At 43.4% G+C, this 16102-nt stretch overlaps 1 protein-coding gene across 1 annotated transcript in view; it reads left to right on the top strand.

Annotated features, from left to right (window-relative positions):
• Nucleotides 1-800: 800 nt before the first annotated feature.
• WNT2 (Wnt family member 2) overlaps nucleotides 801-16102 on the top strand; it is a 41902-nt gene continuing 26600 nt past the window's right edge. The window contains exons 1-3 of the mRNA XM_025873341.2: nucleotides 801-925; nucleotides 3046-3272; nucleotides 8630-8907. Coding sequence (XP_025729126.1) covers nucleotides 843-925; nucleotides 3046-3272; nucleotides 8630-8907 — 588 coding nt within the window. The 5' untranslated portion in view covers nucleotides 801-842. The remainder of the gene's footprint in view (nucleotides 926-3045; nucleotides 3273-8629; nucleotides 8908-16102) is intronic.

Here is a 16102-nt window from a genome sequence, read left to right as displayed (position 1 = left end):
GGTCATGGACTCCCGGCTCCCCACCCTGCGAGCTCTGTATATAAGCCCAGCTCCGAGGAATCAAGGCCACAGGTCTTCATTTCCCTGAGGCCTGGCCCCTCCCTCCCCAACCTTGCCGGGCTTCGCCTCGGCAGCCCCAAATCTCCACTCGCTCTTCCTCTTGGCGTTGGGAGAGAAGCGGAGCAATGAGTTGAAAATCATCTCTGGATTCTTGCATCCTGTACACAGTAATCTCCTCATCCTCTCCTTCATTTTCCCCACATTGCACGCTCGGAGACTTCTGTTTGCCGGAGGGTAGCTTCGTCTTTCCGCCACACCAGTCCTGTGGCAGGAGCCCCACTGATGCTCTCTGACCGGGAGCTTCCCGAAAGGTGCCTACCTCCGCGGGTGCTCGAGGCCAAGCGGAGGTGTTCCTCCGTCCCCGCCTCACCTCATCGCCAGACATCTCTTGCCATCCTTTCATCCACCCTTGTATAAAACCCGCGCCCCCCGCCCCACCCGGCGCCGCACCCCCTCCCTCGGCTGCTCCCGGCAGGCGGGGAGCTGAACGGACAGGGGCGCGCAGGAGGCGCGCAGAGCTCTCGGGCTGCCCGCGCTCGCTGCGCCTGGGGAATTGGGCTGTGGGCGAGGCGGCCAGGGCTGGCCTTTATCGCTCGCCCCGCTGGTGGTTTGAAACTTTATCAGCGAGTCTCGCCACTCGCCGCAGACGCGAGCGGGGGGCGGGGGCGCGGCGAGGCGCCGGCGGCCGTGACGAGGCGCTCCCGGCGCTGAGCGCTTCTGCTCCAGGCACGCATGGCGCCCGCACACGGAGTCTGACCTGATGCGGACGCAAGGGGGTTAATATGAACGCCCCTCTCGGTGGAATCTGGCTCTGGCTCCCTCTGCTCTTGACCTGGCTCACCCCTGAGGTCAGCTCTTCATGGTGGTAAGTCCACGCTCGCGGGTGCAGGGGGATTTTGGAGATGGGAGTGGGGAACGCACTAGCCACATAGACCTTTCCTGGTGGCGCTTCTCCGCGGCCACGGCAATCGAAATTCCTGTCGGAACCCCCAGCAGCTGTCCTCTCCTGCCGCCTCAGCCTCAGCCCCTTTGCTTCTCCACAGAAGACCATTCCAGCTTTGACAACTCCAAAAAAAAACCCCAGTCTCCCTCAAATGAAAGCTCGGATGTTTGGTTGATTTGGAACCAGATGAGCGACAGCAAAATCAGCCAATTTCTTATCCCGTTGAGAAACACGCTAGCCGGGTCTCTAGCTCTGTAACACAGGCATGTGTGTGCGTGCGTGTGTGCGTGCGTGTGTGTGTGTGTGTGTGTGTGAAAATTCACCTTGAAAACTGCAACCCTCTCCCCCCACCTAAATACCCCACACAAAACTGCCTCAAGATAAACTGACGGGCCAATTCTGGCAGTCGAGAGCTGCACAACGCAAAGCGTATGATTTTGCATTATTTCTCGTCCTTCCACATTCCTAATGCTTCACCCGTGGGACGGAAGGACCTCTTGCTGCCTCCAGGTAGAGATTACCACCTTAACAGGAAGATCCAGCCCCAGGGGGCTCGAAGATGCTACCCTGTTCAAAATCACAGTCCCCCCCAAAGAGTAACTTTGCTGTCCTTTGTATGCTGGTCTGAGATTTATTTTGCAGAGGGAAGGAGTGGCAGAATGTTGAAATGTAACAGGTCTTAGCGTGGTTAAAAGTTCCAAAGGGAGATTCTCTCCCCACTCCATCTCCCTTCCTTCTGATCTTGAAAAGAGGTGGAGTTGTAAGCTCTGTAATGTCCTTGAACCTGCAAGTTTCAGAACAGATACTAAAATACTGATTCAGAAAGACCAGTTATCGTGGGCTGTTGTTTTGTTTTGTTTTGTTTTGTTTTAATAAAAGGATCTGGCAAAAGTAAGGAGTCTCAGCCAAATTAAAGGCTAGAGCAGGGAATTTTAGGAAGACCCTAGAGCTCTTCAAAGGAGCCAGGGAAAGCGTTGATGGGAAGAAGGGTTCAATTCCTTCCTAAGCCGCTTTGAACAGGAAGGCGTTTAGCCTTGACTTTGCTGACACAGGATCAAACATTGATTTATCAGAGTGACCATTTTTCAATAAAATGACTTTCTGTTTCCATGGGTGTATAAACATTATTTATTGTCCAGGTTTTTTGTCACATTGTCTCTCAGCTGTCACAAATATATTTTTTGGAAGTCACAGCTGTAACGATTTTATGATCATATAAAATAATGAAAATACAAGAAAAAGACAATCTCCTTGTTTGATCGCTTCAAAAGACACCTATGGCAGCTTGGGTTATATAAAAGGTACCTTTCTAAACATTTCACAACTAATAGAGAACATCTGGGTAGAGATGATGATGTAATTTTTTGTTAAAGTTTCTTTTCAAAAGTACTTTATGGAGCTATAACATGGTTTGATTCTTCCAAACATTTAGTGTCCTTAATAACAATAGAAAGAATTTTTTTCCAAAGGTTCTCTATAAAAGCCAAAGAGAGCTGGAAAAATGGAAATATTTAAAGGATTCTTTGGTAAGGAAAGAAGGGCATGTCTTTGAGGATGGTGTAACATCAGATACCATCAGCAGGTGTTGATTAGACAGATACAGACAGTTTCTAAAGACACTTAAACATTAGGCCAAATAAATGGGAGCAGGCAGCTTCTAAAGGTTGACTTCCCTCAAAGCGAAGCCCAGACACACTGTGTCATGGAGATCAGAGCCTTCTCAGGGGGAAAAGTCTGAAGCCTTCTTCCCCAAACCCATTGCCCCTCTCCCTCACTCTTGACCTTGACTCTTCCACCCCGGCCGGAGCATCATCAGGTGGTGGCCCTGGCTTCCTGTCTGAGACACGCAGTCATTGCTCCCTTTTGGGTGGCTTCTACCAGATCATTCCCCTGCCTGCCGTGCCACCTCTTGTGTTCCAGTGTCCCCCAAAGGATAAGGAATTGCTATTTGAACCACGCTCTGAGCTCTTTAGTTTCCCAGGCAACATGGCACCAGCCGTGGCCATTCGTGGTGTTTTCACCTCCATGTTGGTCCTTTCCAGGTACATGAGAGCTACAGGTGGCTCCTCCAGGGTGATGTGTGACAATGTGCCAGGCCTGGTGAGCCGCCAGCGACAGCTGTGCCACCGGCACCCGGACGTGATGCGGGCCATTGGCCTGGGCGTGGCCGAGTGGACAGCAGAGTGCCAGCACCAGTTCCGCCAGCACCGCTGGAACTGCAACACGCTGGACCGGGATCACAGCCTCTTTGGCAAGGTCCTGCTCCGAAGTAAGTCCCCTGCCCTCGTGGAGCTCCGAGGGGCTGTCCCCTGACTGGGTCTTCAAAGACCCTGCTTACCTTTTCTTGCCTTTTATTAGTCAGAAGCTCCTTCTGTTGGGTGGCATTGTCTCTGTTTTGCAGATGACAACTAGATAAACCAAGGAACTCGCCTCAAGTTTTGAAGGAGGCCCGGTGTAGTTTAGGATGAAGTGTCTCTTTGCTCTTTGCTCTGTCCATCCGTGTCCTGTCACAACCTTGCCAGGGTCAGATTTTGTCTTCAGGAGAAAGGAGGAAGCAGTCACAGGGCTCTCTTGATTTTTTTTTTCTTTCTGGGATTTGAACCTTCCAGAGGATTTGAGCAGATCAAGGTGGAATACTCAAATCTTTTACTGACCAAAAAGTATTTCGAAACAAAACAAAACAAAAAAACTATGTGTTTATTAAGAAGCAGAGATAAATCTCTGCTCAGCACCTTTCACCTCTCATTCAGCTACTCAGCTTTGGGTCACTCTGTGTCTAAATTCAACATTTTTTTCCCCAGTAGACTGTAAATTCTGCAAGGTAGGGACTAGCCTCTCTTCCCTGCACTCGTGTGATGCCTTCTGGGGTAGGCACCGTTCACTCACGGAAGAGTTGAATGAATGGATGAACTCGTAGTGAGCGCCTGTTGTTTTTCAGGCACATTTTAGGAAGAATAATATTTATGGAGGATTTGTGTGAGAACCATGAGTACATAATCTTCAAACATACATGTTTTGTTTCTGTTTTACTTAGAAGGAGCAGTAAACACTATCTAATTACATAATAAATTTCTTAAAAGTTCTGAATATGGGAAGAAGCTGGTATACAATCAGAGCAAATTAACTGAAAATCAGATTTCATTGTCAAAAATACCCATCCCTTAACCTGGCACTACTAGCATTCTTCAAGTAGTAGCATGGCCCATTGGCTATTGGGAAATCCGACTGAAAACACAACAGTTTATGTGTGAACCCCAGAAAGAGGAAACTACCCTTGTTTTTGCCCACCGCCCCCCCATTCCTAAGAAAATTGTCCAGGCTGTACACTTGGTAATGCTTAACAGAGGGTGTTTCTATCATGTAATCATCACAGCCCTAGGGTTTTATGAGGCCAAATGCATAACTGAATGTCTCTAAAATCCCCCAAGGGCGTAGTACTCTCACTCAGTGTATCCCTAAAGTTAATTTACTGCGATATTCTGCAATTTTATTCTCTACTTTAAGAACTATATCCTCGTGCATTCCTTTTGGAGTTTCAATATGACATCGCAAATTTTTGAAAGGTTAATAGTAAATTTCAGCTACATGGAATTTTAAGACTTCACCTAGATTAGCTCACCAGTGAATCAATTAAAGTGCTGGACCTTGTCAGAGACAGTTTACAAATATCTAACACCAGTGATCTTTGGGCATGTTGTGGACAGGCTCTCAGTGTTTGAGGCTGTATGAGGACTTTCCTTTCCAAAGTACTCACAATCATTTTTCAATTGTTACAAATTAAATATCCTTCTCATTTACAAAAGGTTCACCTCCAAATTCTGTCTGAAAAAATCCGTTCAGATGTCTCCATATCGAATAAAAACCTTTAGATCACCAGTCAGAGGAAGGGGTTTTGTCCACGGAACCTAAAGATAGCATGTCCAGCTAAGCTGGGGATTCAACTGTAAAATCCTTTCATCTTGGCTGTAGGGTTGCTGAGAAGCAAGAGGTTAGAACAGGAGGAAGCAGTGGTCGTTTGACTTAGTGTCCGGCCTCAGGTAAATAAGAGTCTAAGCTGTACTTCCTTCAGAGTTCTTTCAGATGAAGCTGAATGCTTTGCCAAAGTACTCAAAACGTAAAACACTCATGCTACACAATCTCTTTCCGTTCTTCACAGAAGGCCAGATTTCTTCCTGGACATTTATATAAACTCCTGTGACTGTCGGGGATGATTTTGTGTTGGTTATGGGAGGGCTGCATTTGGCCTAACGTAGTTTATCCTGGATATAATCAAGAAATTCCAGTGAAGCTATCCAAAGATTTTTACAATTAATTGCTTGGAGGGAAATTCACATCTCAAGTTGTGAAGGACTCTCTTTTGGAAACCTAAATGTCCTTATAGATGAATAGGAAAGGCAAAGGCCAACGCCATTGATGGGGAGAACATAAAAGTTACTAACATATCCCATGGTCGTAGAGAAAAGGAGAACATTTACTTGCCTCATTTGCTTCAGAGAGCTAGAGGAAGACAATACAATTTCTGTAAACATTTGCAATTCATTCAGTCCACAGACTGTCACCAGCCATAGGCAGAGAGACTTAAAAGACCAAACTAATAAACCCAAAAACATTCCTGCAAGAATACACCTCCAGAATTCTAGAATAAGCCTTAAAAAACAAAAAGGTGAGTAGGTCTCATCCTTGTAAATGTATCAAAAGAAAAAAAGAAGCATTTAAAGAGAGAGCTGAATGACCCATAACTTTCCAGAATGTGGAGCTTCTAGTGTTTTGCCCTCCCAGGTAACCATCCCATGCCCCAGCAAAAATGATGCCTATGCACTTGATAGACATTTCTTGACTTATCTCAACCCCCAAATTATTTTTTTAAGATTTTATTTATTTATTTGTCAGAGAGAGAGAGAGAGAGAGAGCATCCACAAGCAGGGGGAGCGGCAGGCAGAGGGAGAAGCAGGCTCCCCGCTGAGCAAGTGCCCACTATAAGACTCGATCCCAGGACCCTGGAATCATGACCTGAGCCGAAGGCAGATGCTCAACTGACTGAACCACCCAGGTGTCCCTCTCAACCCCCAAATTAGTGAAACTTCAACCACATCAGGAAGTTAAGTACCACCGTTTAGATTTGGATTTTGTTTCATATTGTGATGGCTTTAAAAAGAATCAGTTTTTCTAAGAGGCCCAAGATCAAAATTTGTTTTGTTACAAAGCCAACTCTTGAAATGTGCTACTATTTCACACATAGCATTTTAGTGATTCATCTAAGACACTTAACTGAAAACATCTTAAGGCCGTTATCTACATGATACCAAAACATCTGGAGGTAAAATGAAAAGTCAATCAATGTGCTAAGTTTTGCATTTAAATATATAGACATCTAGGTATTTAGTAATGTGTTTGAATAATAAATGACAAATATTTAGAAAGGTGATATTTTTGCTTTGGAAATTACTTCAGAAACACAGTACATTTTCAGTGATTTTTCTTCCTTCTTTCAGCCAACAAATCAAGGTAATTGTTTGCCAGTTATGCTAGGATGAATTCACCTAGGCAATTTATTCCTCTACTGCTTTCAAAATACTGTCTGGTCACTGACATTGTATTATCCACATCTTCCATACCTTTCCCCTAAAAGACCACCTCATAAAATTGCTCTTCTTTCTCCTTAAGAACTAAGACTACTGCTAAATACATTAAGCATTTGGAATCTCTCCCCTCCGTGGCATCTCTAAATGAAGGCACCACACTCCAAATACAAAACCAGGCATTAGCAGATCAAGGGGGTAACTATGGACAAGGCATTTTCCTAAATTATAAAATGGGTGTAATAAAAATTTTATTTATCTGAAAGTCACTACCTGAGATTAAGCTACGTTAGTATCTATTAATCACCTTCTTTTACAAAACATCTCAATTCACTTAGAAAATCTATGATCCTTGTAATATAACCTGGGACTCTTTAAAAGAGCTCTATGACCATCACATTTCTCCCTGGAGAGTGCTACCTGCTACCTATGGCAAATATTCATATAATTGATTTTACCTAAATACAGGGCATGATGGATTCCTTTTTTGATGGTTAGAGGTTTCAGGGGAGATATTTTTTGAAGGCTGAGGTAAGTGCCATTTAATATGGTGTAGATATGTTTTCCTGATTTTTAATAATGAGACTAGCAGAGCAAATATTGCAAGGGACATATAATAAATTTTAGCACTGAATGACAAACGGAAACATGCAGGGCTTCAAGGCGAGAAGGTGGTTTGTTCTCCCAGCTGTGTGGTTCAAAAAGTCACACTCGTCTTGACATATTGAATCACCGAATGGCCCTCCATTTTCTGCCTTGCATTGGCATGAGGTTGTTCAGCTTCTATTTTGATTGTTAATATATTTGCTGCAGCACCCATTAATAAAAGGGCACGCTAATAACAATGAAATACAGCTCCACTTGAAAAATGAGGTGCACACAGACCCTAAAGAGCCTTATATCTGTCACTATACCACAACACCGTGTTATGAGTTACTACAGATTATTAAAATAATTTAATGTAGTTATTGCACTGAAATATGTACCTTTCAGCCTGTAAGGGAAAGTAGCTTGTGCTCTAATAAAGAACAATTCTAAGAAAGCACCCCAAAGGGTTCTTGCCCAAGTCTAATTATAGGCGGTAAATTTGTTTCCTTCCAGAAAAACCAAAGAAAAGCTTTTCACTGTCTTTTACCCAATACCAGTGATTAGTGCAGGTGTTCCAGAAGAAAGTAAATTCACCTTAATAGTCAGACGTAGTATGTGACTCAAGGATATTGCATATTGCCTTCAACAATCTCTCGATTACTCGTGAAAGTTGATGCTGAGCCAAAGCTCCCTGGGCTAAAGGCCCAGAGCTGGTTACTGCCTGAATTCTCCTCCCGGCCTCAGCCCCTGGGGGTCTTTGTTTTTGTTTTAAAGATTTTACTTATTTGGCAGAGAGGGACATAGCAAGAGAGGGTACACAAGCAGGGGGAGTGGGAGAGGGAGAAACAGGCTTCCCGCAGAGCAGGGAGCCCGATGCGGGGCTCGATCCCAGGACCCTGGGACCATGACCTGAGCCGAAGGCAGACGCTTAACGACTGAGCCACCCAGGCGCCCCTCTAGGCGGTCTTTGAATTCAGGCTTTGGGCCTCGGCTGTTTATGTGACAGGGTGTCGTCACTGAGACCTGCAAGCTTGGAAAGGGCTTTCAAGGACAGCTGCCGTAGCACGAATACCAAACAGTTTTGGGGCGTGACCGACTCCGTTACAGACGGAAGGAAGGCCTCCAAGGCCTCACACCACTCCTCCAGGACAGGAGGTAAACGTAAAGCCAGGAGGGGGACAAGACACGCTTTTGCTCCGTTTTCCTTTATACGCTTAACTGACGTGAAAGACAGTTGTCACACAGATGCCTAATCTGACAAAAGCTTTTATGACATGGACACAATTCCTATTCCCAAGCGAGCCCCGGCTCTAGACGAGAACCCTTCAGGAACACCAGAACCTTCCCGCCCCGTGGCGAAGTACGCCAGAGGTGGAGCGGGCGGGCCACAGCTGCAGAGTGAACGCTGTTCACAACCAGCAATTCCAGACCACGTTTAAGAAAAGCATTTCTGTTGCAGGTAGTCGGGAATCTGCCTTTGTTTACGCCGTCTCCTCAGCTGGAGTTGTGTTTGCCGTCACCAGGGCCTGTAGCCAAGGAGAACTAAAATCCTGTTCCTGTGATCCGAAGAAGAAGGGGACCGCCAAGGACAGCAAGGGCAATTTCGACTGGGGTGGCTGCAGTGATAACATTGACTACGGGATCAAGTTTGCCCGAGCCTTTGTGGATGCCAAGGAAAGGAAGGGAAAGGACGCCAGAGCCCTGATGAACCTTCACAACAACAGAGCCGGCAGGAAGGTATGGGCGGCCGTGGCGCTCGTTTTCTAGACTGCATGGCTTGGTCAACCACTTAAGCCAAGCTTACCTTAAGCTTTCCTCGAGTGGATAAAATGCTATACAGTCCCACCTACCCACTGCCCTGCCCACCCCCCACCCCTCCCCCGACCCCCGCCCCAGAATCTTTAGATTCTAAAGAATACCATGGACTGGGTTGAAATGTCTCCGCCCGCACTCCACCTTCCTTCCCACGGCTGAGCTGGAGTCCACCCACTGCTTTTGGCATTGTGTAGAGTCAAGTGTTTTATGGTCCCTCTGGATACTGTATCCTCTAGACAGAAGATGTCATCTGTGGGTGAGGGTAGGGCTTCATCCCACGTACCAATGGGACGTTGAATGCTTGTATCTGAGGGGATCAGGGCATCTTCTCTCAAACTCATCAGGAAAGCAACCCACCAGGCACGGCTTGTTGACTTTTAGATTTAGAGATGCTCTTTTTAGAACCCAACCCAACTCTCATGCATAAAAGCCCCACCTTGTGGTTTCTGGGACTGGATGAGTAAGTGGACCAAGGGAAGACATGTCCCAAAGGGGTGCTCTGGCCCCTCATCCACTAGTCCTGACTAACTTCCTGGGCTGTGGGTACCCAGTCATTATTCACCTCCTCACCCCCATTTGTTGGGTGAGGCAACAGGCCCTAAGGTGCTCAAGGTCACGGGGAGAGTCAGTAGCAAAGTCAGTACTAGCACTCCGGTTCAACTCCTGGCCCAGGGGTGCTTTGGCCCAGGAGTAAACCATTTCAGAGCTAGTATTCAGATGTGTTGATGTGCCATTTCTTTCTGCATGGTGACTGGACCAGAATAACTAGAGAATCTGGATGCCACACATTATCTCTTTGTGTAAAAAAAACATAAACTGGCTAATCAAATATTTGGTCAGAACCATTCTAGAATAATCGAACTGCCAATGAGAAGAGATAACCGTAATTTCTCTTTTATCAACACGAAACACAAATGTGCTTGACATTAATATATAAAGAAAGATCAGCATAAAATTGAAAGGTCCCCAGGAGGGCTTTAATAGAAAAAAGAATTGAAAAGAATGCAGATCTGTTTGGATGAAAACCCTTTTACTAGGCTTATGGAAAGAACAAATCTCATTTAAAGGAAATTGGAAGGAAAGTCTTGCTTAACACATGGAATAAAATGAGTGTGACCTGAGCTGTTTACAAATAGTACCTTTCTTGAACTTTAAAAATCAACATTCCTTATTTTCATGAATTTATGAACCTACAGTGACTACTGCCAAGAATATAGACTATGGTTGTGTAATCCTACAACTATTGGTAATTACTGTTTGTGCAATGGTTTAGATTAAAAGAAATTTACATTGACCTGTGTTTTGACATTGATACCACATGTATAAGTTATAAAGTGTGGTGTCTTTGATAGGAGCGTGCTGCTTAATTATTCAAGCAGGGTGTGTTGTTAGATCTAGAAGACTATTTGTAAAGGTAAAGGCATGTGGTCCTACAGTGTAACCAAAAGAATGTCAATTTATCAAAAGAAATGTTACTTTTGCTTAATAGGCCATTAGGTTTTGAATGTTTCACCCCTTCAAGACAATAGAGCTTAGCTATTATATTGAAGGCCCTGATTTAACTTGACTTTTAATATAAATCACATGGTTCTTCACTGTGTAGAGGTGAGCAGCCGTCAGGCCTCAGATATTCTCTGCCTAGTCTGCAAAACTTAGGAGGCTACTTTTGATTGGAATAAAAGTGCACACACTGACTTTTTAAAATGTGGCTTTAATTAATGGTGGGTGGGCAGACTTTTTCAAGGAGATGCATGATGTCAGTGAATATGAACTTTAATGAGAGTAAATGTATTGAGATAAACATGCGTCTCTAATTCTCTTCTTGCGGTCATTAGACCCCCAGTCTCTGCTCCCCCTTCTTACCAGCAGAAGGTCTGTGGAATCAAAATGAGAACAGGCTGGGCTTGTGTTGGAAGGCAGGCCTCCTGAGCTAAGCCTCCAACTGACCTGGCTCTAGAAAGCCCCAGCCTCCCAGAGCGGAGAGCACTGTCCTTTCCTTATTTTCTTCTTTGTGCTTTTCAGTGTTTCCCAGATTGTCCAATACAGACATCCTCTACTTTTTAAAATGTGGGTCGGGGGACCATTTTATTTAAAAGAAAAAACATCGATTCCGAGATGATGTTTAGCCGACACTACAAAGCGAATTCCACGCTGCCATTCACAATGGACCTTCATTTTACCCTAATATTTGAACAGTTTAATTCATTTATTATAGCAGCTGCTTAGAGCACCCTCATGTGTCTCTGTACTGTAATATCATTTCAGATCCTCTGTGCTGTTACATCTTTTTATTTTAATCACAGCCTCAGAATTTGTAATAGCTTTTTCCCTTCAGGTATGCTTGAAAATTCATCCTTGATTGAGTCTAAGTTTCCACCTCCAAATCAGATTGTTAGGGTCTAAAAAGACAAATCTACCTTCTTCAAAACCAACATTCTATCCAGAAGGAAATTCCAGTTTCTCTCAACAGTTCTCTTTAAGTCTAAAGATGCCATGCCATGAAAACTTCTCAATGATTTTTTAAGATATACAAATTACAAGACAAAGTTACTTGGTAGATATCCACCATTTGTACCCTTTCATAAGCTTGAAAATGGCTTTAACATTAGTCTACTCTTTAGAAATAGTCACAAGTAATTACGACTCATTGAAATAGTCACAGCTTCTTGGACCTTTTCTAAGAGAGTCTTTTCTAAGAGAATCAAAATAATCTGTGATCTAACCAAATACTGCCCTCCAGTCACTGGAAAGGTGCATGATAAGAATTCCATAAAAACTCTTTCCCCCGAAGTTCTCTTACTGTAGCGAAAATACAAAGATTATGGAATTTAAAATCAGACCCACCTTAGTTTTAATCTTGGAATACCAATGGCTTTGCTCACCAAAATTCCATTTTTCTCCTGTGTAAAGCGTATTCTGTGGTGCTGTGGGAAGACAAGAATAAGGCAAATAGCACAGAACCTGACATGCAATGGTGCTCAATAAAAGTTCATTCCTTTCTCTTTAGTGAAGCAAAGGTCATCTGTGACTTTATCAGTAGATCTAGACACAGACCCAGTGGGACCTATTACTTAGGATTCAGTCCGTTTGCTCCAGGTATCCATAGACTCATCTTCGGTACAGTTAAACACACTAATAAATAGGCAGGTAATATTTTCTAGTCCCTAAAATCCTATCCAACGTTTTGTAATTTGATCTTCCAAGAAACCCTGTAGGATATAAACCAGCATGAGTATTCCTACTTTTCGGCTGGCAAGCTGCAGACTGGGCTGGATGCAGTGACTAAAGAGTCACACAGTTGTGACGCGCTGGGCTTGGGGCTCAAGCCAGGCAGTGCTTACCCTTCTGTCCTCGTGGACCTTCCATGGGGTCTCTGTTGAGCATTTCTGAGGAAAACACAGTGTTTCTGTATTTTACAAAAAGCAGTAGTTGCCCTTGGAAGGTAGTTTAATGATGACCTTTTTCCCTTGATGTAGGGCTTTTTTTTTTTTTTTAAGATTTTATTTATTTATTTGACAGAGAGAGAGAGCGCGCACGCGCGCGAGAACGGGAACACAGGCAGGGGGAGTGGGAGAGGGTTAGTAAGGGAGTCTGACGTGGGGCTGGATCCCAGGACACTGAGATCATGACCTGAGCCCAAGGCAGACGCTTAACTGACTGAGCCACCCGGGCGGCCCCCCTTGAGGTAGGTCTTTCTTTCACAAGCACCCTACAATGAATTTGTAGGACTTTTTACAACAGGGAGACCATTCTTTTAAAAGCCAAAACATAACGGCTTGTCACTGTGAGCGTTCCTGAAGCAACTTGGCCTTACTGGGTGGATTCAGAAAGTTCCAACTAATGGCGTGCTGCCACTCTGAGAGTCCTGCGTGCCACGGGACTAAATCTAGGTCGACCAGATAATTAAAGCCTTGCTCTGGGAAAGGCACAGTTTGGGGCCCTAAAGCCGTAGGTGGGAAAGCATAAGACAAAGAAGCTCCTGCCCACGAGAAACTTTTGACGTGTCCTTCGGGAGACAAGTGAGACACCATTGCCGGACCAGCTCCAGGCTGTGGGTATTAACAGAAGAATCAGCCATGGGGCCAGTCAGCCCCATGAGGAGAGAAAGGTTATGTCCCAACAGAACTGGGTGTTGGAGCTGGAGATAAAGATTTCCCATGACTGAGATAGGGAAAATTCTTTCCAGGACGAAGAAAAACTGCAAGGCCAAGAAAGATACTGGAGCAGAAAGAACATCAAAGTTGAGGAATGACGAGGGCTCTAGGGTGGAGTTCATAACTGAGACTTAATAGCAGCTGAGGCTGCAAATTGGAGTCTGCCAGATCTCAGCCTCGAATGCCGTGCAGAGAGATTTGGATATCGCTGGGAAACAACAGGAAGGCACTGAGCAATGCAGGAGAAATTAAATATTTAAGTTCCGCTCTTACGCATTCTTAATTCCTCTGGAGTCCCCTTTGAAAGAGTGATAGATTTCAGTTCGGGTGTTCTATAATGTGTTTGAATTAATGCCTTAAATAGAGTAGGAAAATTATAAGAAATGTTTACTTCCCTGAATTTTATTTTCAGCCTTAAATATACATATAAGGGCTGATGTAGATATTAGGCTTTCTGATGTATACTAACGAAAAATTAGCATATGGCAACTGTGTTGAAATTTGTATTTTTAACATAATGTTTACATTATTATTGGCTACTTTATTCATTAGGGGTTCTCAGCTAGTGAAGGCCTCTTGACCAAGGCAGTACAGAGGCTGGGCTCTACAATCAGAATATTGGCTCTAATACTTGAGCATGACTTTAGACAGGTTACCCAAAGAGGATTTCCACATCAAATAAAATGTATACACTGGGTTTTAAGCAGGACTAAAAGGCAGGTACCATAACTGTCCATATTTTGCATATGAAGAGACTAAGGTGTAAGAGGGTGGCTGGAATTAGCAAATTGAATTGACTTGCTAGCTGAAATCATCTGAAATTCAGACTTTACTTGGCTTCCCGTATTTTACATGGGAGAAGTTTGGAGGGTCAAGGGATTCAGAGTTTCTAGTTCACGCGCTGCCCAAACCAGGGCCATGCAAGGCCAGTGCCATGGAGCACTGGGGCACTGGGGACAAAGAAGATACTTCTGTCTATAGGAAACATGTCCAAAGTCAAACAGAAATGGATATTGTCCAAGACATAAGCACAGACTTATTACAGGCAAGTAATCTTGGGCCTAATAAAAACTTCCAAGATGCCCCTTAAGATAAATAATTATTAATGGTTCTGAACCAAGAGAACTGGGCATGATTAAAAAGAAATCACATTCTCAAAAAGTAAGGAATATTGATAGAAAATGATAAAATCAAACTGAACTACAGAGCCAGATTGCTTTAACCTCCTATTCATCTAAACCCTCCTTTAAATAATGTGGAGCATCCTTATGAGGCACAAATCTCACTTCATAGGTATTTGCTTTCTAATTGGTCTCCTTAGTTTGTAGAATTAAATGCATTTTGAAAAGGTAGATCAGTTCTGCCAACCTCACCCGTGTCTTTTACCTAAACATAGTATGTGCTTGATACTATAGATCTTTATAGAGCATATGAATCAAAAACTAACCAGAATCAAAGTCCCAAAGCAGAGAATAATTTTTAACAAAATTGTTATTGTTCCATGTAAAGTTCTATTATTCATAGAAAATGTTTTTAGACTGGCCTCGTTAGTCAATAAGAATTATTATATATATGGCTAGTCAACGGTCATGTTCTTGAATTCCACAAATATAAATTCCACACTTTATATTTCCTAGCTAAGCCCACCCTGTGGTGGGTCTGATTTTAAATTCCAAAAACAGCTGTCACTGTTTTTGAAGAATGACAGTGCTCAAGAAATCACAGTATCTCATTTGAGTTAATAAATGATTGCGTACGCAAATCAACTGCACAGGTGGCTAATAGATGTCCCTTGTTTTCCTAGTTCCAGAGCTTGTATGTTTGAAAGATAGAAGTTGGTTTGATTTTCAGTAACTCTTTTCTTAGAGATGTGGACCTGTCAAAAGGATTTGTTAATAAATGTACTTGGCTTTAAGCCAGCGTCTGAAAATTAAATATGTTTTTAATGTGTGTTTCCCTCAGGAAAACTGATATAAGACCAGAATTATATGAGTTGCTTTGTGGCATACACTCAAATAAAAAAGTGAAGTACTAACACTTCTTTGAATGCCCATGTTTAATTAAGTAACTTAGTTAAAACATAGCATATAAGGACCTAAAATAAATTCTAAACTAAACTTCTAAGGCAAGCTTAGGCGGATTGCCCTTGTTCTGATAGGAAGAGATGCCCTGTATAGAAGTCTTACAAAGATACCCTGGGGTAGCTTGGGAGCCATTTTCAGCAAAGCTGACTTAAACCAAAATTTCATTCTCCTTGGGAGAAGTCTTTCTAACTGGCAAATAATTCTTTGTAGACTATAATTAGATATGCCAACGCTACATGTAAAAACTTTCATAAAACTCACTGAACCCAGAGAACATGAACCCCTGGGGAGGGCAGAGTGGCAAACCCCAGTATGGCAAATGCTGGTAGAGTAATCTGAGGTGTAGACTTGCTGCCAGTCATGTTTGGGTTATATCCTGCCTCAGCCACACTGCCTGTGAGACCTAGGGCAAGAGCCTCAGTTTCTAGGTATCTCAATGTCCTCATCTGTGAAATGGGGATAAAAATATGATATATTTTATATGTTTGTGTGGCTTATATAAGACAGTGAATGTGAAGTGCTTGGGTGGGTTAATAAGTAGCAAGTATAAAGTGCTTAGTGTGGTTTGACATATGGTAAGACCCTAATGAAGGTTATGCTTCATTATTATGCTCTGACAATAAGTTGGGCAGATAAATATAGAGTTGTTCTAGCCTGCTCAATGCATGCATCACCTTCTTCTATAGTTTTTTTTTTTTTTAAACATACAGACTATTGTCTGTTTGGTATAGAAGGCTAATCTGTAGAAGTTTCTTAAATCTTAAGTCTAGAAAATAGCCTCTGAAGACCAACGGCTTAAAATGCTCAAAATTAGAGATTTAAGGGCCACATAAAGAATCTGCTAAGTATGATTTTAGCACTGAAGCAATTATGAGCCTA

The sequence above is a fragment of the Callorhinus ursinus genome, unplaced genomic scaffold (genome assembly GCF_003265705.2).
Source record: "Callorhinus ursinus isolate GAN/ISIS: 27379988/994484 unplaced genomic scaffold, GSC_fseal_2.0 scaffold12, whole genome shotgun sequence".
Taxonomy (NCBI): domain Eukaryota; kingdom Metazoa; phylum Chordata; class Mammalia; order Carnivora; family Otariidae; genus Callorhinus; species Callorhinus ursinus.
The sequence above is the reverse complement of the archived record's forward strand: the minus strand, read 5'-3'. Positions and strand labels throughout refer to the sequence as shown.